The 22,254-nt window shown below is 39.6% G+C and overlaps 1 protein-coding gene and 1 non-coding gene across 3 annotated transcripts in view; both read left to right on the top strand.

Moving 5' to 3' along the window:
- The window catches only part of EIF2AK3 (eukaryotic translation initiation factor 2 alpha kinase 3), a 71,885-nt gene that overhangs the window by 25,538 nt on the left and 24,093 nt on the right, over positions 1-22,254 (top strand). For both annotated transcript variants that reach the window (XM_056117128.1, XM_056117136.1), the window contains exons 3-10: positions 8,593-8,787; positions 10,252-10,382; positions 12,641-12,875; positions 12,986-13,148; positions 14,913-15,053; positions 16,441-16,563; positions 17,984-18,204; positions 18,560-18,672. In XM_056117128.1, the coding sequence (XP_055973103.1) occupies positions 8,593-8,787; positions 10,252-10,382; positions 12,641-12,875; positions 12,986-13,148; positions 14,913-15,053; positions 16,441-16,563; positions 17,984-18,204; positions 18,560-18,672 (1,322 nt within the window). The remainder of the gene's footprint in view (positions 1-8,592; positions 8,788-10,251; positions 10,383-12,640; positions 12,876-12,985; positions 13,149-14,912; positions 15,054-16,440; positions 16,564-17,983; positions 18,205-18,559; positions 18,673-22,254) is intronic.
- Positions 8,019-8,150, top strand: LOC130029305 (small nucleolar RNA SNORA9). The gene has a single exon (XR_008793308.1). It is a non-coding gene; the product is annotated as a small nucleolar RNA SNORA9 (small nucleolar RNA).

Raw genomic sequence — 22,254 nt, 5'->3', positions numbered from 1 at the left:
AAAAAGGGGAAAAATGAAATAAAATTTTTTTTCCCATAAAGTTAGAGAAAGGTTTTTTAAATTGCTGTTTATTGTTTCTACTTTAGTAGAAACAATAACTTTCTTCACTGAACATATTCCCTCTTCCACTTGAAATAGAGTTCTTTCACATTTTAATTATAATTTATATTACATGTACCCTTTATGCCCATTTGTTCAGATATAAATTGAATTACTTAGCTATTTCTTTGTAGTTTCTTCAAAAAAAAAGGACTTTGATTAAATATTTGGTACTGAGTTTGCTAGCTAATGTGACAGATCTTTTTGTTTAAAAGTTATGAACAGGAAAAACCAAATGAAATTAAAATCACTAAAATTTTATTTTTAAGAAAATGAGAGGGGAAACAGTCCCCCAGTTAGTTTGAAATGCAGAGCAGCAAACAGCTGCTTCCAGGGAATGGATCAGTGGAATGTAACCTACATTTTCTTTCTACCAAGAGATTTGCAGCTGATGATCTGGGTGACTCATTCCTATGCTGGGAGGGTGAGGTAATGCTCTTCTGAGGGATGAAGTCATCTCTCTACCTGAACTGCATGCATATATGCATAGCTCTCCAGGAAAAGCACCATCTGCTGCCACATATGCAGCCTGAAAGACTCTATAAAAATTGACACAAAGGTTAACGGCCGTTGGTATGACTCATAAGCAGCCAATTAGGGAAGAAGAGCTCTTTGAAAGTAAACTTTTAAAATCACAATCTAGAAATATGACATAATGATTCAGTATGATAATGATTCATTATGATGATTCATGTTTTTTTGGTTGTTTTGGATTTTGTGCTTTTCTCATTGCATTGTTGAAATTTTAACTCTTAAAAATAAGGCAGTTTTTTTTAAATGTTGTTAATCATGTAAAATCTCTGGGGTTGCTTGTACTCTCATTTCTTAAGATGTGGGCTGCTACCCAGACAGGGTCTCATAACTAAATGTGGGAGTTGTGACAAATTAGGCAACCGCAGAGGATTTTTGAACACACAGTGATCAAAAATTCATCAGAATCAGCCACATAATGAATTGCAGGTGTTTTTGTCAGTGTTTGCTCTTCTTGTTAATTGTGTTGCATTTCTCAGGCAAAAGGGGCTGTAGTGGAAAAGTTTAAGAAGCCCTGGTTTTCAACTATATTTTAAATTGCAGTAAACTTTGTTTTCATTTACATTTGGAGGATTATAAATCATCCTAAAGCAAAGATTATACTAGTTTATAAGAGTGTGACAGCTAATTTTTTTTTTTTCAAACTTAGCAGCCATTGTGTTCCCTGTAAACTTGCTACTGCTTTGGTTGGGGACAAGGTTGTCAGTGGCTGAGGAACTAGTCAACATAAATGTTATCGTTTTGATGACCCACTAACACCTCTTCCTTTCAGTAATACATACCTTCTTGACTAACTGTATTAACTAGTACTACTATTGTTAAGACAACTGAAATGATTCGACTTTGAATTTATTCTTCCTCATTTTGTACTTATCTGATATTTCCTTGTGATGAGATAGGAATATTGCTTAGGTGATGGATGATTTTCTCAAAGTATCAAATCTCTCATCCAACAATTATATTAATTTTGATCATATAAAGTTTTTTTTTGTTGTTTTTTGCTTTCAGGGTCACATCCAGCGATGCACAGGGGTTACTCCTGGTTCATGCACTCAGGAATTACTCCTGGCTGTGCTCGGGGGACCATATGGGATGCTGGGAATCGAACCTGGGTTGGGCCGTGTGGGCAAGATACTCTCGGTAGCTTGCCGGGCTTTCCTCCAAGAGGGGCAGACGAATCGAACCAGGGTCAACTGCGTGCAAGGCAAACGCCCTACCTGCTGTGCTATCGTATTGATTTGGAATTCTCTAATAGTGGATATTTTTAAAAGTTTTTATTTTTTGTAATGATAAGCTGCCAGTAGGGACAATCTTTATGCCTATGCAAACTCCTGCTCTTCATAAAGTTTTCCACCTAGACTAATACCTTGGCTAATTTTTACCTTAGTCTCTACTGTGGTGGTCACAAAGGTAACACCGTGGCTAATTTTTACCTTAGTCTCTACTGTGGTGCTAATTTTTCTAACTTTGTATTTACCATAAGGCATTGGTGTTTTATTGCTATAAAGAACCTTTTCTTCTCCCCATATGTTATTTTATCTATATGTTATCGGTATATACTCTGAAATCCCTTTTATTAAATGCCTTTTAATATAGTCCTTAATTATCTTGTTACTTTTTTTTTTTAAATCTGGGGCATGTGCCCATCTTTTTTTTTTTTTATTTTTTTCGAATTTTCCCCAAAACTTACACTTTATAGACACTGTTATTTACAAAGTAGTTCATTTTGATTTGTTAAGGCATTCAATTTTCCAACATCAATCCTACTACCATTATATCTTACCTCCACCATTGCCTCCAATTTTCTCAACCACCTCTTAAGCCAGCCCCTGTAGCAGGCCCTCAATAATTTATTTAATACTGCTTGTTATCAATAATTTGCTGATTTGCTAACAGAATGATAAAAAATTGTTTCTTTAGAAGAAAGTTAGTGAAAATTGTTGTATCTCACCTTGGAGCCATTAAGTCCTTATATAAAAGATTACAAAAATGTTACAGCTTGAACCTTCTGTGTTAATATTTGTTAAGATTAGTAGCCTTCTATGTTACATCTTATCCAATCTGGTGTGCTACTCTTGATTTTTCAGTGTTGTAGAGTTTGAGATGTTGCTCTAGGAAGTGCAAGTTTTTTTTCCCCAATCTATTTTATTTTTTAAAAAATTTTTATTAGTGAAACACCGTGGGGTACAGTTGTAGACTTACCCATTTTTGTGCTTGGGTTTCAGTTATACAATGATCGAGTACCCATCCCTCCACTAGTGCAAAATTTTTAACGGGTGATACAGCTGGAGTTAAATTTTTAACTGGGTGGCAGCTTTGGGGTGTCTACATGACTGTCTGGCTTCTGGAACTACAAGAAGATTGGGGGAGGTAGCCCATCCCCAACTCCCTGAAAGCCTGGAGATTTCATTCAAAAAACCGGCATACCTGAGTTTTTCAGCTGATTAATTACTGGGTGAGGTTTATCCTGAGCAGTGGAGTCTGGCTGGGAGTATGGCTGTGGTTGTGGAGTGTGGGAGTTTTATGCTGCTCTTCGGGTGGGCTCTGGGCTGACCCGCCCTCTTTGGTAGTGCCCCAGATGTCTCAGCCTTTTGCTGGTGTCTGGGAGTACCAATCTATTTTGAACACTTCTTTACTTTCTAGAGTTTTAAGATGCTCAAGGCTCATCTGTGTCTCCCCTACCTGAACCCTGAAACAGCCATTTCTCTGGGGAGTTTTGATTCCTATGGTGGGGAATAGAGTTAGGTAACAAAATGCAGGCACTGAATTTGCATTGCTTTTATACCCACTGTATTAACAAACACTTTGTAAGTAGAAAATCAAATGCTTTAGCCTACTTGATAAATATTTGTTAAAAGTAAAAATTTCTGAGAAAGGGGATGGAGTGATAGACTAGCAGGTGAGGGACTTGCCTTGCATGCATCCAACTGGTTCAATCCCTAGTACCCATTATGGTTCCCTGAGCCTCACCGGGATTGATCCCTGAAGGCAGCGCCAGGAGTGAGCCCTGAGCACAGCACACAAAAACCAAAAAGAACAAAACAAAACAAAAAAATTTTTGAGAAAATGTATGTCAGCAAAAAAGTTAAAGTACAGTATTGCTCGAGCGGGCCCAGTAACGTCTCCATTGGAGACTTTGTTGTTACAGTGTTTGGCATATCGAATACGTCACGGGGAGCTTGCCAGGCTCTGCCGTGCGGGCGAGATACTCTCGGTAGCTTGCTGGGCTCTCCGAGAGGGGCGGAGGAATCGAACTCGGGTCGGCCATGTTGGCTGCGTGCAAGGCAAACGCCCTACCGCTGTGCTATCGCTCCAGCCCTAAGTACAGTATTAAGCAATGGAAATATTTTTATTGTCAGACTTGCGCTACCAAGAGCCAGAGAGGTGGTTTAGTGGTAGAACACTTGCATGCACGAAGCCCTGGGTTCCGCTCCAGCGCCACAACAAAACTGAAGCAAAAAAATTAAACTTGCACCACCAAATTTTCTTTTATGTACATACATACTAAATATATACATATATATTTTTTTTTTCAGAAAGAAAGAAATGTTTACTGAAAGTAGAAGTGAAAGAAACTCCCCTGCCAGGGAGGAAGTTAACATAGGACCAAGTTCTGTTTCTTGTATTTCAAAGCAAAACCATAAATGATGGTAGCTTGAAAACCAGATTGGCTTTCAGTGGGCATTCTTGGGATAGGAGGGAGAAGAAATGACCTGACAGTGACCTCACTGAACAGTAACTACTATTGAGTACCACGCTAAAATAACAATGCTCAGTTTCTGTCCTTGGAAGGAATAGTGAAAGACAGGAAGCAAAAGGTTGTTTGAGGTCATGTTTAGAGGACTTTGAATGTCAGACTTAAGATTTGGGATCTTTAATAAATAATGGAAGGTGATTTTTGAATAGTGTCATAACATGCTTAACTTTGACTCAAGCAGATAAATCCAGAAGATATGTAGAAGTAAGATTGAGGAAATTACCAGTAAAGAACTGTAAAGAGGCTATTATTATAATAGTTCAAGCAGAAGATATTAGGATTTGAACTAGAAAAGAAAGAAAAAGCTGGGTTAGAATAGTGGTTTTCAGTCTGCCCCTTAGTGGTCCAGAGGTGTAGGACAAAGCTGAGTGAAGGTCAGGGAGAGGGGTGCCATTTGGAACTCTTGGTGCCTGAATGGAGTTTTCAAATTAATATCCCTTTCTTTTGTGTTGGGGGGAGGGGGCGCAGGGGGCAGATAGAGGGAGTTGGGGGAAAGGTCCCCCAAGCAGTACTCAGGAGGCCTGAGGATCCCACTCAATGATTCCAAGCCAACCAGGCTGGTTGTTAAGTACAAGGTCCTGAAGATATGCTGTCTGGCCCCTTTGGATTCCTGGACTACCCCAGCAGTGCTTGGGGATCTCAAGAACTAGGGACTCCAGAATGGCTTCCAGTGACACCTAGGGACTATGCGAAGCCAGAGATCAAATCAGGATTGATCCTCCTATACCATTTCTTCCAGCCTATAATATATTCCTTTTAAAAACAATTCAGCTGCTTAAGGAACAAAGAAGTAGAGAAAGATCTTTTTTTTTTTTAAAAAAGTGGGAGGTGCTGGAGGGATAGTACAGAGGGTAGGGTGTTTGCGCTGCAGGCCGTCAACCCGAGTTTGATTCCTGGCACCCTGTGTGTTCCCCCAGCACCTCCAGGAGTAGTGCTTGAGTGCAGAGCCAGGAGTAGCCCCCCACTGAGCATTGCTGGGTGTGACCCCCCCTCAAAAAAAAAATGAAAAAAGAACAAAACAAAACGTAAGGCTGAGCTAGGATTGTAACTCAGTGGTAGAGCACATACTTCATAGGTTTTGTCCCAGACACCCAGAAAATAGAACAACTCAAGAGTGACATTTGTTTGGTGTTTCATTTTTTTTTTAATAAAATCATACTTCTTTTTTTTAAAAATTTATTTATTTATTGAATCACTGTGGGAAAGGTTACAAAGCTTTCAGGTTTAGGTCTCAGTCATGCAAATATCAAACACATTTCCCTTTACCAATACTTATTTTTTACCATGAAGAACGCCAATAAGACCCCACCCCCCCACCCCTCCCAGTCCCTGTGAGGCAGATGAATTCTAGTTAACACTCTATCTGCTTTGATTAGATTCATTGTTTCATTAAAAGATTCACCACTATTATTTAGAGTTTACCCCCCCCCCCCCAAATCAGACATGCTGAAAAAGCATTGTGAAGTGATTTGCTTTCTACAGCTGGGTTCAAGAATTAAATGTTGGTTTTGGATTTCTGCTATTTTACTTATTGACCCTGGAAGTATTTCTACTGAAAGTCAGATAATTAAGAAATTGGTTTCTGTGCTCTGGAGTCGTGGCCGTGCTGGAGAGCCGCTCGTGGGGGGCAACTGGTGGCCTCGGTAGTGCGTAAAGGGCGGACCGAAACGCCCCCCTTCCCATGATGTTTTAGTCGCCCCCACACCCCTGGCTCATACCTGCTGTCCACAAGGCTCCCATGCGGCCGCCATCTTTCTTTCCAGGGAGGAAAGGGCAAATGGGGCAACACCCTTTCCCCTCCGGACAGACATGATGGCCTGGATTAACGCATAGTCCTTTCACTTTTCTGCTCCAAGCTGCCGGGTTCTGCATTAAGTCCTTGTGCTTCTGGGGCCGTGGCTGTGCTGGAGAGCCGCTCGCGGGGGGCAACTGGTGACCTCGGTAGGGCGTGAAGGACGGACCGGAACGCCCCCCTTCCCATGAGGTTTTAGTCGCCCCCACACCCCCGGCTCATACCTGCTGTCCACAAGGCTCCCATGCGGCCGCCATCCTTCTTTCCAGAGAAGAGAGGGCGAATGGGGCAACAAAATCATACTTCTTTTATATTCACTTTTTCTAAAGTCATTTTGTTTCTTGATTTGATTTGAAGTTTGGGCCATACCAGTGATGCTCAGGGCTTACTCCTGGCTCTGCAATTACTCCTGGGGCTGAAGCAATAGGACAGTGGCTAGGGCTCTTGTCTTGCATGCAGGGGACCTGGGTTTGATTCCCAGCATCCCATATGGTCCCTCAACACTGCCAGGAGTAATTCCTGAGTACCGAGTCAGGAGTAACCCCTGAGCACTGCTGGGTGTAGCCCAAAAACAAACAAAAAAAATTACTCCTGGGTGTGCTCCGATTGACCATGTTCAAGGCAAATGCTCTACTCACTGTACTATCACTCTGGCCCCCACTTTTTTCAGTCTAGAAAGGTGAAGAATAGAGTTGCCATTTGCTGAAATAAGTTAATTATATATTTAAATACTGAAAAGCTAGTGTCAAAGTCATACACTATTATTCTTTCTCAAAAAATTCAAGGTGTGCAAAAAAAAAAATGAAAGGAAGGAAGGCACAAGATTGTTTTGGGCCAAAATTTTTATAGCATCATCCTGAAGTCTTTTCTTTTGCTCATTCCATGTAGAAAATTCACCATGAAGTGTTGTCTTTATCTTCTAGCTATGTCCCAAATCTGATCACCTTCATTGCCTCTTTTGCTGTCAGCGTAATTGAAATGACCTTGAAATGACCATCATTCCTATCTTTCAGTTTCTCTCCCTGTCTGCCCACAGGCTGTAGCTTTCCTTTGTTCCTTAACCACATGGGCTTTCTTACACCTTTGGGCCTGCTGAGCTGCCCCTGAAATAGCAGCATATTAACTCTCTCACATTTGGATTGCTCAGACTTTACCCTGTGTTCCTTATGCTCCTGACTGTTTCCTCTCTCACACATTTTCTAGTTTCTCCTTCATCTTTTTTTTTATCTCTCATTTTTGTTTTTGGGCCACACCCAGTGCTGCTCAGGAGTTACTCCTGGCTCTGTGCTCAGGAGTCACTCCTGGTAGTTCTTGGGGGACCACGTGGAATGCCAGGGATTGAACCTGGGTCAGCTGTGTGCAAGCAAGCACCATACTTGCTGTAATTGCCTTCCGGGCCCCTCCTTTATCTTGTTTTATTTTTCCCCTGTGGTATTTCTCACTTAAAAAGCTATAATTTGTTGTTTGTCTCCCAATACCAGAGTTTCAGTTCCACACAAGGAGTGACTTTTTTTCCTTCAGTGAAGCAACATTTGTTTTGTTTTGTTTTGGGGCCACACCTGCCAGCTGGTCAGGTTACTCCTGGCTCTGCACTCAGGAATTTCTCCTGGTGATGCTCAGGGGACTATATGGCCACTGGGGATCGAACCTGGGTTGACCACATGCAAGGCAAGTGCCCTACCCTCTGTACTATTGCTCCAGCCTGTAAAATATTTTGTATTGAGAGAAATTTAGAGAGATATGAGGGTAAAGAAAGGAGGAGATGCACGTCAGGGAAGGACACAGGCTTCTCTAGAGGAGAAAAAGCCAATAAGTAACATTTTAAAACTTTGTTTAGGGGTGCAAGCCTCCAGCGTGCTTGGGTCTGGAGTGACCCTGTGCATTCCTACAGTGCTTGCAAGAATAAGATGAAATGGTTTGAGGCCTTGCCCTGCCCCCTCCAGAGCAAGGTTATAGAAATTCCAGACAATTGCAAAAAGCAAAACAAAGACTTTGTTTAGGGGCTAGAGAGCTAGAAAAGCAGATAGGGTGCTTGCCTAGCTTGTAGCTGACTCAGGTTTTATCCCTGACACCACAAATGGTCCCTCAAGGCACACCTAGAGTGATCTCAGAGTGCAGGGCCAGGAGTAGCCCTGAGCAATACTGGGTGTGGCCAAAAAGCAGGAAATAAAAGCCAAGGGCCAACAAAGGGCCTAAGGCAACACAAGGTGAGAACTGATAGACACTAGCAACTTGGAGAGGGGTTTGTTTGAGAAAGAGGAACATCGGGGTCTTTTGAGGAGAGAGCTGTGGACACTGGTGATGGGTGTGGTTATTTGAATTCTGTGCATGGGAAGTCATCACTTAGAGTATCTGAACCTCAGTCAGTTAAAAAGTTTAAAACGAAAAGAGATAAAATTAGCTTTTGTTTTAGGTATTTGGGAATAAGATGATTATTCCTTCCCTGGATGGAGACCTCTTCCAGTGGGACCGAGACCGTGAGAGCATGGAAACAGTTCCTTTTACAGTGGAATCTCTTCTTGAATCTTCCTATAAATTTGGGGATGACGTTGTTTTAGTTGGAGGAAAATCTCTCACTACCTATGGACTCAGTGCATACAGTGGAAAGGTGAGTGAAGATGGTGAATTTATTTGGGGATAAGTCAGTAAGAAGGGATAGAAGAAATAATTTCTTTCTTAAGCTATACTATTCACTGATAGAGATTTATTCTAACTTTGCCCTGAAAATATCTTTTTATAAATAAATAAAAGAAACGAGCTAGAAAGGAGAAAATATCATTAAGGGAAATAAGGGAAGTGATTTACCTAAGATAAAGAATAACCAGGAAAGCCAAGGACAGCAGGAGGTTCAGAAGCAGTCAATGTGGTCTATCATGTGTCAGGTAAGTTTTTCATCCTTCATTCTGAAACACTGTCCAAAAAGGACTCATGTTTTTATTTCCATTTGGACAGATGAAAAGAACCCTCCAAAGATTAAACAACCTAATGATAAGAATAATTGTTATAGATTTATTTACCTAGTGACAGGATCCAAGAGAAATATTTGTATTCATTTTACAGTTGAGAAAGCAGAGGTTTAATAGAGATCTAGAAGATTCCAAGGTCAGATTGAACTTAGATTTAATCTGATGATCAAGTCATACTATTAAATGACCTAGACTTTCTCTTTTATTATCCCTTAGGTTATAATCACTATCTGCTTCTAAGATCGGATCTTGGCAATACAAATCTGTTATTAGAAATGACCCATCAGGTGTAGGCCCTCTAATAAAAATAAAACTCAAATGAAACAAAATTTAATAATAAGCTTTAAAAATAAACATTGTTTCTTTTATGGTTCTTAATAGCTTGTTTTAGGAGTTGATAGTGTAATTGATGTTTTGTTTCATTTCATTTAGAAGTCGGGAGTGGGGCTGGAGCAATAGCATAGTGGGTAGGGCGTTTGCCTTGCACACGGACGACCCGGGTTCGATTCCAATATCCCATATGGTTCCCTGAGCACCGCCAGGAGTAATTCCTGAATGAGTCAGGAGTAACCCCTGTGCATTGCCGGGTATGACCCAAAAAGAAAAAAAAAAAAGAAGTTGGAAGTGTTGGGTCTTTGGGACATCTGGCTGTGCTCACAGCTTACGCCTGGATCTGTGCTCAAGAATCACTCCTGGTAGTACTTGGGGGATCATATGTTGTGTTGGGAATCAAATCTGGGTTAGCCATGTGCAAGGCTAGCATCTTACCTGCCCGTGCTATCTCTCCAGTCCTAATTGATGTTTCTTAATACTTCAGTACCACTTCCATATTCCCCAGTCTTTTATATTATTAGGATTTTATTTTTTGTTTTTTAATGTCTCTGCTCTCCTATACTCCTTTACTACATTTTTGTTTTTTGGGGGGAGAGGTGTTGTACATCTAGTGGTGCTCAGGTTTTAGCCCTGACTCTGCACTCAGGGATCACTCCTGGTGGGCTGAGGGGGAACCACATGTGGTGCCAGGGATCGAACCTGTGCAGCTGTGTGCCTATTTGTGGAACTATTGCTTTAGCCCATCTTTACTATTTTTATACTTGTCTTTTCAGGTTAGGTACATTTGTTCAGCTTTGGGTTGTCGCCAATGGGATAGTGATGAAATGGAACAAGAAGACATCCTGCTTCTGCAACGAACCCAGAAAACTGTTCGAGCTGTTGGACCTCGTAGTGGAAACGAGAAGTGTGTATTTCCATAATGTGGCTGTTGATACTTAGAAGTACAGCAAGACTGAAATTCATTGGATTTTTCTTTGTGGAAATTTTATGGACTATTTTATTGTTCTAAGAGCATACTGGTTATTTAGGAGAAATATAGACACTAAGTTAAGGCCCCATGCTTATTAACACATTCTAAACTGAACTCTGCATCTGCTTCAGTATGCGGTAACCAGAAGGAAACCAGGGCAATGAATGTATGTTAGTTCATCTTGGGGTAACGATCTTTTTTTTTTTTTATCAGTTTCATTGATCAGAATTTTTTTTTCATTGATCAGAATTTTTTGAATGCAGAAATCTCTTTAGGCAAAATTAATGTGCTTTGTTTTAACCTTGGTCTGCTGATTCTGTAATATAATAGGTAGCTTCACAGTTTATCCAATTTAAGAATAATATCTTAGGACTGGAGCATTAGTACAGTGCTTGCCTTGCATGCAGTTCAATTTCTGGTATTTCATATGGTCCCTCAAACACTCCAGGAAAAAGCCCTGAACACTAGTTGGTGTGGCGAAGAAGACAAACAACATCAACAAAACCCCCAAAATATTTTAGCCTATTTCTTAAAATATTAAAGTTTTTTTTATAAAATACCTTTTTTCTCCTTTTTCCAATAATAATTATTGTATGTAAATTTTACATTTAAATATGCATTTATTTAAAAAATAAGAAGGGGATGGAGCAGTAGTACAGAAGGTAAGGTTCTTGCCTTGTACATGTCCGACCTGGGTTGAATCCTGGCATCCCATATGGTGCCCTAAGCTCTTCCAGGAGTGGTTTCTAAGTGCAAAGCCAGGAGTAACCACTGAGTGTCACCAGTTGTGCCCAAAAACTAAAAAAAAAAACAATAAATCAGGGGCCAGGGAGACAGAACAAAGGGTTGGAGTACATGCTTTGTATGGAGAAGGCTAGGATTCTGTCTCATGGTCCTTTGAGCCCCAAACCCAGCCATGATTAGCTCCTGAGCACCACTGGCTATGACTGAAAAGTAATAAAATAATTAAATTTAATATGCTACTCCTGAATCACATACTTAATTTTTTTTTTTTAATTTTTATTAGTGAAACATCATGAGGTACAGTTGAGATTTTCAAATTTTTGTGCTTGGGTTTCAATTGTACAATGATCAAACACCCATCCCTCCACCAGTGCCCATTTTCCACCACCACGGGTCCCAGTATCCCTCCCACTCCCCATCCCCCCATCCCACCCTGCCTCTGTGCCAGGGTATTCCCTTTTGTTCTCTCTCTCATTTTGGGTTCTGTGGTTTGCAAAAGAGGCATTGAGTGGCAATCATGTTTGGTCTATAGTCTACTTTCACCATGCTTCTCCCATCCTGGGAGGATCCTCCCAACACCCTTTATTTGGTGCTCCCTTCTCTATCTGAGCTGCCTTTTCCCCTAGCATGTGTGGCTGGCCTCCAAGCCATGGAGCAAAATTCCTGGTACTAATCTCAGCCACTCTTGGGTGTTAGTCTCCTATTTGTTACTTTATGTTCCCCAGATGAATGCAATCTTTCTATGTCCGTCCCTCTCTTTCTGACTTAACATTTCACTTAACATGATACTTTCCATGTAGTACCACTTGCACATACTTAAAAATTTTGTTGTTTTTTTGGTTTTAGGGGGCCACACAGAGCTATGCTGAGAATTTCCTCTGACTCTATGCTCAGGGATCACTCCTGACAGTGTTAGTGGAGTCATACTCAGTGCCAGGGATTAAACCTAGGTTAGCTGTGTGCAAGGCAAGCACCTTAACCACCCACTCTATCTCTCAGTCTTCAGTATTTGTTACTTTTTAAGAGAATAGCAGTCCCATCCGTAGCATGGCTCTTCGACCTATTGCTTCTAAAGGGTCAGGACAAAGTTCTGCCCTCTTGTGGCATAAAGCAGCAAAATCTCCTTTCTGGAAGATTGTGTTTAGGCTGGGAGATACCTCAAAGAGCTGGTAATCACACATCACTTGTGGGAGGCCCAGGTTTGTTCTCTGGTACTACGTGGCCCTGCAGTGCCGTGTGTTCCAGGACTAGCTGCTGAACACATGTTTTGGGTGCAGGAAGCCCAAGTTCGAAACTCAGCACAGCCCAAAGTACCACTATGTGAGGCACAAGAACCCAGATTGTGTTCAATTGTTTTAGTGTTTTCTCCTGACTAGAAGAGTTCTTTTATTTATTTTTATCAGTTTATTTAAAATTAAAGTTCTAAAACATGCCTTTGTAAATTTAAGGTGGAATTTCAGTGTTGGCCACTTTGAACTTCGGTATATTCCAGACGTGGAAACTAGAGCCGGATTTATTGAAAGCACCTTAAAACCCAGTGGGAACAAAGAAGAGTCTAAAATTATTTCAGATGTGGAAGAACAGGAAGCTGCCATGATGGATACAGTGATAAAGGTCTCGGTAACTGACTGGAAGGTCATGGCATTTAATAAGAAGGGAGGACATCTGGAATGGGAATATCAGGTACTTAAAACCACGGAGAAAAAGGAAATCCGTGATTTAAATGTATCTGCATTATGTGTCTTCATAAACGGTGCTTAAACTTATTTAAAATCTCTTTGATTTGTATCTAGTTCTGCACTCCCATTGCGTCTGCCTGGTTGGTAAAGGATGGCAAGGTCATTCCCATCAGTCTCTTTGATGATACAAGTTATACATCTAACAACAAAGTTTTAGATGATGAAGAAGACATTGTGGAAGCTGCCCGAGGAGCCACAGAGAGCAGTGTTTACCTGGGTGAGTAGTTGCTTGCCCACACCGCATTTAGATTGTATTCTTACCGAATTTCTTCCTACTTCCGGTGTGCCTATAGTAGTTCTGATTCTTGATACGTCCTGTGACTTATGGCTGCCCATCTGATTTATCATTTCCATTCCTGCTTTTTCCTGAAGTCTGAATCTCAGGATTGCCACAGCACATACCTTTTCGAGGGTGACCTGTATTAGAAAGGCATAGGAAATCTTTCCATTACATGGATGATTTTATTTGTGCAGTAGGTAGTGTGTTCGTCTCCTTGAGCATGATTTCAAATTCTATATCCTCCTCCATTTATTTCCTACATTTGTATTTGCATCTGTATCTGTATGCACCTCCCTTTGAGGTTGTTTACTTTGGGGCTAGGGAGATAGTACAGCGGGTAGGGCACTTACCTTGCACAGGGCTGACCTGGGTTCAATACCCAACATCCTCTATGGTGCCCAAGCCTGCCAAGAGTGATCTCCGAGCACTGCTGGGTATGGCCTAAACGTCAACCCCCTGCCCTCAACCTCCCCCCCCCCCCCCCAATAAAAAGGCTGTTTACTTTCTTCCCTCTGCATCCGTACAACTTTCCTGGAAAATAAAATACAAAACAGAATTCTGGTGTGCTTTTAGGCAAATGTAGGTCTTCAGTACATTTTGAACACCTATGTTTCAAAATAAATCTGATGATTTGAACTAGTTTTATTGGAGTTTCTAAAATTCTTTAAATTTTATCAGTGTGCTGTTCACCTTTCAATCTTAATAGAATGCAAAGATTTTTTTTAAAATGACAGATCATAAATGACAGGTCATACATGTTTGACTTTATTGAATGTGTGTGATTGAGCTATTAACAATCTCTCTTGACGTGTGAGTATTAGATTTTCTTAGGTAGAAATTACTTCATTTAAACTGTTTCAGGCTTTTTGGGCTGGAGCAGTAGTACAACAGTTAGGATGTTTGCTTTGCACCCAGCTGATCTAGGTTCAATCCCATTTGCACCCCATAAGGTCCCTAAGCACTGCCAGAGAGACCCTGAGTGCAGAGCCAAAAATTAACCCTGAGCACCACTGAGTATGCAGGCCCCACTTTCAAGAGAACAAACCAAAAACCCAAACTACTTCTCAGACTTCACCATGACTTTTTTGTTGTTGTTGTTGTTGTTGTTTTGAGTGTCTAACCAGGAGTAAGACTTGAGCACTGCTGAGCATGCCACAGTCCCACTCACCCCCCCACCCCGACCCCCTCAGTACATTGACTTTTTGTCTTTGAGTTTTACCAACAAAGGGTTTTCAGTAATTAATGAAAATGTGCTGTTGTTGATTATGAAGTATTGGTGGGGCTAAAGAGATAGGTCTCAAGACCTGCATCCAGTCAGTTCCAGTTTGATCCTCAGAATCCTCTGGTCCCCTGCACCACCAGGTAGTTCTTGGCATCCCAGGGACCAGCAGCACCATATCCTCAGGTCTTCACATTTAACCTCCTGTCTGATTGGCATGAATCACCCAGGTCTCCTGAGCACTTCCTCCTCCGCTACCCCAAAAGAAGTATCTTACAGACTCTATGTTTAACTTTTCTATTTGTTGGATAATTAACCTTTGGGTTATATTTGAGCTCTTTCATTACTATTATTCTCTGAAAATTGTTATGTAACAAGTGAATATATAACTGGAATTAACTTGGTTTTATTAAATTGAAACTTTAAAAAAAATCAGTGATGCTTGAGTCTTCACATAATGATTGATATTCTGGTTGATTCAGGAATGTACAGAGGCCAGCTGTATCTGCAGTCATCAGTAAGGATTTCAGAAAAGTTTCCAACGAGTCCCAAGGCCTTAGAATCTGTTAATAATGAAAATGCAATTATTCCTTTGCCAACAATCAAATGGAAACCCTTAATTCGTAAGTGAATGATGAATTTTTATAAACATTTTTAAAATGTGCAGAGGTCTATTTTGAGTATCACAGAGATCACAACTATTATATACCCTACTTTTTGATAACTAGGAAGATATGTCAAGTATTAATGATCATTTAAAACTTGATTCCATTATTGTAATAGTTGCTTCTATAGAAATTATATTAATAACTGGGATGGAGCAATAGAACACTGGATAGGACATTTGTCTTGCATGAGGTCAACCCAAGTTTGATTCCTGTCATCCCATATAGTCTTCCAAGCACAGCCAAGGGTAATTCCTGAGACAGAGCCACTGGTATCTCTTGAGCATCACCAGGTGTGACCCCCCCAAAAAAAACAAAAATTACATTAATAAAATATTTTACTATACAAAAACCTTAGTCATTCACTGACCATACATATCTCCTAGCTCCTAAGTTGTTTTAGCTAAGAATAGTATGGTGACTGGATAATACAGAGGTTACAGTGCTTGCCTTGCTTGCAGCTGACTCCAGTTTTGTCTTGGTACCACATAGGGTCCCCTGAGCACTGCCAGTAGTGACTCCTGAGAACAGAGCCAGTGCTAGAGTCCCCGCCCTCCCATTTATGAAAAATAGAATTATTGAATCGCGTTCTTTGAAACATTATGTCACTGTCACTGTCCTTCCATTGTTCTTCGATTTGCTCCAGCAGGCCCAGTAACATCTCCATTGTGAGACTTGTTTTTACTGTGTTTGGCATATCAAATACATCATGGGTAGCTTGCCAGGCTTTGCTGTGTGGGCGAGATACTCTCGGTAGCTTGCCGGGCTCTCTGAGAGGGGCAGAGGAATCAAGCCTGGCTTGGCCAGGCTGGCTGCATGCAAGGCAAACGCCCTACTGCTGTGCTATCGCTCCAGCCCCTTGAGACATTCTAATTGACATAAATAGTAGTCACCTAATTTTTATTTATTTATTTATTTATTTACTTATTTGCTTTTTGGGTCACACCCAGCAATGCACAGGGGTTACTCCTGGCTCTTCACTCAGGAATTACCTCTGGCAATGCTCAGGGGACCATATGGGATGCTGGGAATTGAACCCAGATTGGCTGTGTGCAAGGCAAACGCCCTACCTGCTGTGCTATTGCTCCAGCCTCTCACCTAATTTTTAAATTCATATTTCCATACCTTATGTTTGTTTTGCATGACATGTATCATCATGTTGTAAGTACTTATTTAAATGACTTACCTCCTCTACAAGACAGTGCTTTGCAAGGGAAAGAATCTTGAGCCATTTGTTTAACTTAAATATTTGAACTAAGCTGTGATTAAATGGCTTTTTGAATTGAATAAATTGCATGTGTTTTTATTAATGTCATAGCAATTAAGATTTTACCATTTCTTTTAGATTCTCCTTCCAGAACACCTGTGTTGGTAGGATCTGATGAATTTGACAAATGTCTTAGTAACGATAAATTTTCTCATGAAGAGTACAGTAATGGTGCACTTTCAGTCTTGCAATATCCATATGGTAAGTGTGATTACTCTTTGATATTTTGAGACATCAAATTAATAAAATGCAAATGAAAGCTAGTCATTGAATAATGGAAAAGAAATGGTCTTGGAAGCCAGTATTGTGAATGGAGCGCAAGACTGCAAGCTCCAAAGTCAGATTCCAGGGTTCATATTCTGGCTTTTCACATATTTGGTGACACATCTCACTGCCTTGCATCCTAGCAAAGCAAATATAATAGTCCTAATGTCTCTCTCATTGGGCTTTTGTGAGATTTAAATGATATAATGATATAAATGATATAATGCACACCAAGCCTAATTAGCATCGCAATAATTTTTTCTTATTACTAATGCTCATATATTTTATCATTGTGTATAATGAGGAACATAGATGTTTGTCACAGTTATATGATTTTTTTTTTGTGTGTGTGTGTGTGTGTGTGTGTGTGTGTGTATGGGAGGGTTCTTACCTGATGGTACTCAGGGCTTATTCCTCACTCTGTGCTAAGAGATCACTCCTGGGGGTGCTCAGGGGACCATATGTGGTGCAAATACTAAGGGTTGGTAAAATTTGATATAAAATGCATCCCTGTATTGTCTAAAGCTTGGATATATTCGGATATGAAAGTCTTTTGAACAATTAGATTATTTTTAAAAATCCAAGTGTTACATTTTTAGACCATTAGACCAAAAAAGACTTCTGTTACACTAGATGCTAGAACTGGAAAATGATTATATAAAATGATAAAAGCATAGGGCTTTGAGATCCCTGGCACTGCATATGGTCCCCTCAGCACCTCTAGGAGTGATCCCTGAACTCAGAGCCAGGAGTAAACTCTGAGCCCCACTGGGTATGCCCCCACCTCCACAATAAAAAACACAAAACAAAATAGCATAGGGCTCTGAACTAGAAATAAGTCTTTATCTGATATTGATAAAAATACAAGGTAAAAGGAATGATAGGATCTGCATATATGGTACAAAGTGGATGGCAAACATGACTGTTTTCTTGAAACAGCTTCTTTTGACAGCCCAAAATAAACCAAAAAACATGGTATAAAGTTTTTTTTTAACTTGTGAAGAAAGATTAATAAAAATATTTGGAATTTTAATGATGGGAAATACAAAGAAAGTTTAAAATCTATGAAGGAAATTGAGTACTGTCTAGTTCTTGCATTTAAATGCTCTTACGGTTTTTCATAATCTAATTATTCAATATGAAGAAATTTTATTATGAAGTTTATGGACAACAATGTAAATAAAATAAAGGAAAATATTTGTGTAGTAAAAGATCTATAGGTAGGGTACTTTGAAATGTGGTAAAGAGGTAACTTTAAGGAACAAAAAAACAAGAAAGAAAAAATAGAGTTTTAACAAGGAAGATTGGACTTACATTGTTTTATCTTAATAGAGATTTTCTCTTCATGATTTTTAAGATAATGGTTACTATCTACCATACTACAAGAGGGAGAGGAGCAAACGGAGCACACAGATCACAGTTCGATTTCTCGACAACCCCAACTACAACAAGAACATCCGCAAAAAGGATCCTGTTCTCCTCTTACACTGGTGGAAAGAAATAGTTGGAACTATTCTCTTTTGTATCATAGCAACCACTTTCATTGTGCGCAGGCTTTTTCATCCTCATCCTCACAGAGTAAGATATTTTTAGGATCAAATCTATTGCAGAGTTTTAGGAGTAGAGGGAAACTTCCTGTGTGTGTGTGGGGGGGGGGGGGAACTGAATACATTTACTTAAGTTTTACCATATCCTGTCAACCACACCTGTTTTCATGTTGTGACCATGTTGCAAACTTAACCCTTTGCAATCTGGTTTATGCCTTGACCATTCCCCTCTCCTTGGTCAAAGGAAGTGCTTTATTATGTATTCTTATAATGCATATTTTTCTCATTATTATTTATTTTTCGATCCCATTTTATAGCATTAGATTGTTAACCAACTTCAGTTCTACTTTGTACTGATAGTTATTTGTTTTTTTCCATCTTATCAGCAAAGAAAAGAGTCTGAAACTCAATGTCAAACAGAAAATAAATATGATTCTGTCAGTGGAGATTCTAATGACAGTAGCTGGAATGACATAAAAAGTTCTGGTTATGTTTCACGGTAAGAATCTTATGTATTGTATGTATTGTAATTTCTGGTAGAGACTCTGAATCAGGGGAAAAAATGGCCTCTGAGATTTTATTTTTTTTCCTCTATAAGATCTTGCTTCAGAAGTGTGAATATGTAGATAAATAAAACATCAACTTTACTCTCAACTAATTAAAATTTATTCAAAGTGGTATAAAGTGATGGAAATAGATATCACAGAAGTTTAGAATTTTATCCACAAATAATTTTTATATAATTTATTAAGGATTTATCGTGTTGTGGGTTTTGTATTAATAGTAAAGAAGTAATAGTTGTGTTCTCAGAATATTGTATTTTACATAATTTTCAATTATTTCTTTTTTCTTTCCTTCATATTCTATTTAGAATATGAAGTAGAAAAATGGGGGAGAATATACCAATAAATTAGATGGGTTTTGTTTTGGTTTTGTTTTTTGGATTTTGAGCCACATCCAGAGATGCTCAGGGGTTACTTCTGTGTCTACACTCCAGGAATCACTTCTGGCGGTGTTCAGAGGACCATATGGGATGCCAGGGATCAAACCCAGGTTGACTGCATGCAATGCTAGCATGCTACTCACGGTGTTATTGCTCTGGTTCAATTAGATAGTTTTTAAAAGCAGAAGAAGGATGTGGGTTGCCTAAAAATAAGCAGGTTAATTAATTTAAATGTAAAATGAAAGTTGTTAATCTGTTGTCCAGATTTGCTGCTTTGTGGTAAAGAAACAGTGATACGATTCATTTTTTATATACGTGGTTTATTGATTCTCCCCACCTGCGCTCCCTCCAGCTTTGTTCTTATACTTGGTGTTTTACTAATTTGCTGCTAAATTCTAAGGGAATGACAATGTGATACTTCAGTCATCTATAGACTTGATTGGTTTAAATTGCATTCATGCCATTTTACCAAAACTTGAGAATTGACTGTAATTTTTTAAAGCTATGTTTCTCAGGGCAAAAGCTACTTTTCTGATATTTTTGGAGGGGTGGGTTGCAGAGTGGGAGGAAAACATAGGGGTGGCACTCCTGGCAGTGCTTAAAGCTTGCTCTTTGCTCAGGGGATCATCAGTGGGATCAGGGATCAAACCCAGGTTGGCTGTGTGCAAGGCAAGCACCCTACCCGCTATACTCTGGCCCTGGCCCCCACCTTGCAGGATTGACTAGGTGATAAACATGATGAAGGTTTTAATTGCCACTACTAATAAAATGCTGATCCATCTGTGGTGGTGATCCCAGCTGGCAGTGAAAGGGTTGGGAGGGACCTGACACCTCCCTTCTGGAAGGCCTTTGTTTACTCATTCAGCATTTACCAAGAATGACTTTAAAAACACATTTTTATTTCTTTAGGAGACTTTTTTTATTTTTTAAGGACAGAAACCCCGGGCCTGGTAAAACATAAACATACAATAAAAAGACCATGAATTTGATGACTTGTTCTGGTGTCAATAAGACATCAGGAATGAGCTCACATTTTAAGTGAGTCCTAAATCTTATTCATAAGATATAGACAGTGGAAGAGGAAGAGGAGGAAGTGGAATGTATGGAAGAAATATTTATTTCTAAGGTTGTTGTGAAGAGAATTGGAATAAGTATTCTAGAATGGAATTCAGCTTAATTTTCCTATTACTGTACTCATTAAGCTGAGAATAGTTTATCATAACTTACAGGAGCTGTTTAATAGTATCAATACCTTAAGTTGGTTGAGTGCTTACCATGTTCTGAAGCATTATTTTTCAGTATGAGTTTGGGGTTCAGTCGTGAATTCAAATCTTAACTTTGACCTTTTATCAGTTTGAACTGTAGGCAAGATGACAATTATTTATATTTATAGTCTGATCATATATAAGATGTCTCTCTTTTCACAGGATATTTTAATTTGGGTGTTTTCTTTAAAAAAGAGAATTCAGTTGGGTTTCTAGGAGCAGGATGTGAACTTTATAAGTTTTTGCAGTGGGGAGATAGCTTTGTCCTTTTACCAATTATTTTTAGGATACAGACTATTATTATCTTCATACTTTGTGAAGGTAATTGGCCCATGGAGGGTTGGAATATATTGCTTCTCCTTTTTAGCTCCATGCTGTAACCAGCTGAGCCAGCTGCTAAATTAATGCGAAAACACAAACCATAAAATTGTGAACCTTGTAAGTACAGGATACCAGCAATGATCTAATTCAACTTTGTCTTATTTGGCTAGAAAAGTAACTTTCCAGAACACATATTAATTTGTGTGTTGTTTGACAATAATTGTTAGGGTTTCTATTTATCAAATAAGCCCTGTGTCTGGAAATATTAGAGAAACAGAGGGCCTGGAAAGATAGTACAGTGGGTAGGGCATTTGCCTTTCAACTGCCAACCCAGGTCCAATCCCTGATATCCCATATGGTCCTGCAAGCCCCACCAGGAGAGATCCCTGAATGCAAAGCCAGGAATAAGACCTGAGCACTGCAGGGTGTGGCGCCCAAACAAATAAACAAAAAACAAACAAAAAAATAAAGATAAATAGGAATGCTTTTCCATTCAGGGGTACCACAGTTCATTGCTAGTGGAGAGAGTAAGAAGCAGACAGATAACTGCAAAATACTGCTTTGTTGTCGTCCTTCCTCCCTCCCTCCCTTCCTTCCTTCCTTCCTTCCTTCCCCCCTAAAAAGAGCTCCTTGGACTGAAGCATATGTCTTGCATGCCAGAGCCCTGTATTTTAGTCCCTGGTACCACATGGTCTCCCTAGCACCACTCCAAGTACGGAGCCAGAAGTGAACCCTGAGCCAATTGCTGGATGTGACTCCAAAATAAACAAATTCATTTTTTAAAAAAAGCTTTACAAAATGTAGCTTAGTGTAGACCATTTGCCTACTAGCATATGTGAATCCCTGGGTATGATCCCTAGTGCCACAAAAACAAAACAAAAAAAAAATTAAGTGTAAATAGTTCAAGAATATTCTGTGCAGAATACTCTAAGAACATAAAGACAGGGATCTAGGAAGGTTTTACGAGCCAGGAGTAACCCCTGAGTATCACCAGGCTTAGCAAAAATAAAATTAAGAAATAATAGCTTAAGTGCAGTAAAGTGGCCATCCCCTAGAGCAATAGCAGAGGCATAAACCCTGAAGTTGTGAGTTTGTTGCAAATAGAATATAAAGCACAGACCAGTGATGCCGGGCACTTGAGGGTTCCAAGAAATGAACTCATTGGGACATCCATCTGTAAAAGTTAACTTCCATCTGAATAATCAAGTTTTCTGACTCAGGAGAATTCCAGTTAATTTCATACAGTTCTCCTTGATAGAGTTCAGGTTAAGAAGATAGATAAATAGAATAAATAGATTGATAAAAAATAAATGAAATAAAATATGAAATAAAATAGATTGATTAAGAATTTTCCATAGATCCCCAGTATCCCATATGGTCTCTCAAGCCCTACCAGGAGTAATTCCTGTGTGCAGAGCCAGGAGTAACCCTTGAGGATTGGTAGATGTGGCCCCCAAACCAAAAATAAACAAATAATTTCCTATAAAATATAGAGTAAGAGTAAAATGCATTTTCTCCTGGAGTAGGAAATGCCACAGGATAGACATCAAAA

This window comes from Sorex fumeus, unplaced genomic scaffold (genome assembly GCF_029834395.1).
Source record: "Sorex fumeus unplaced genomic scaffold, SorFum_2.1 ptg000003l, whole genome shotgun sequence".
Classification (NCBI taxonomy): domain Eukaryota; kingdom Metazoa; phylum Chordata; class Mammalia; order Eulipotyphla; family Soricidae; genus Sorex; species Sorex fumeus.
This window is presented reverse-complemented; position numbering and strand designations above follow the sequence as displayed.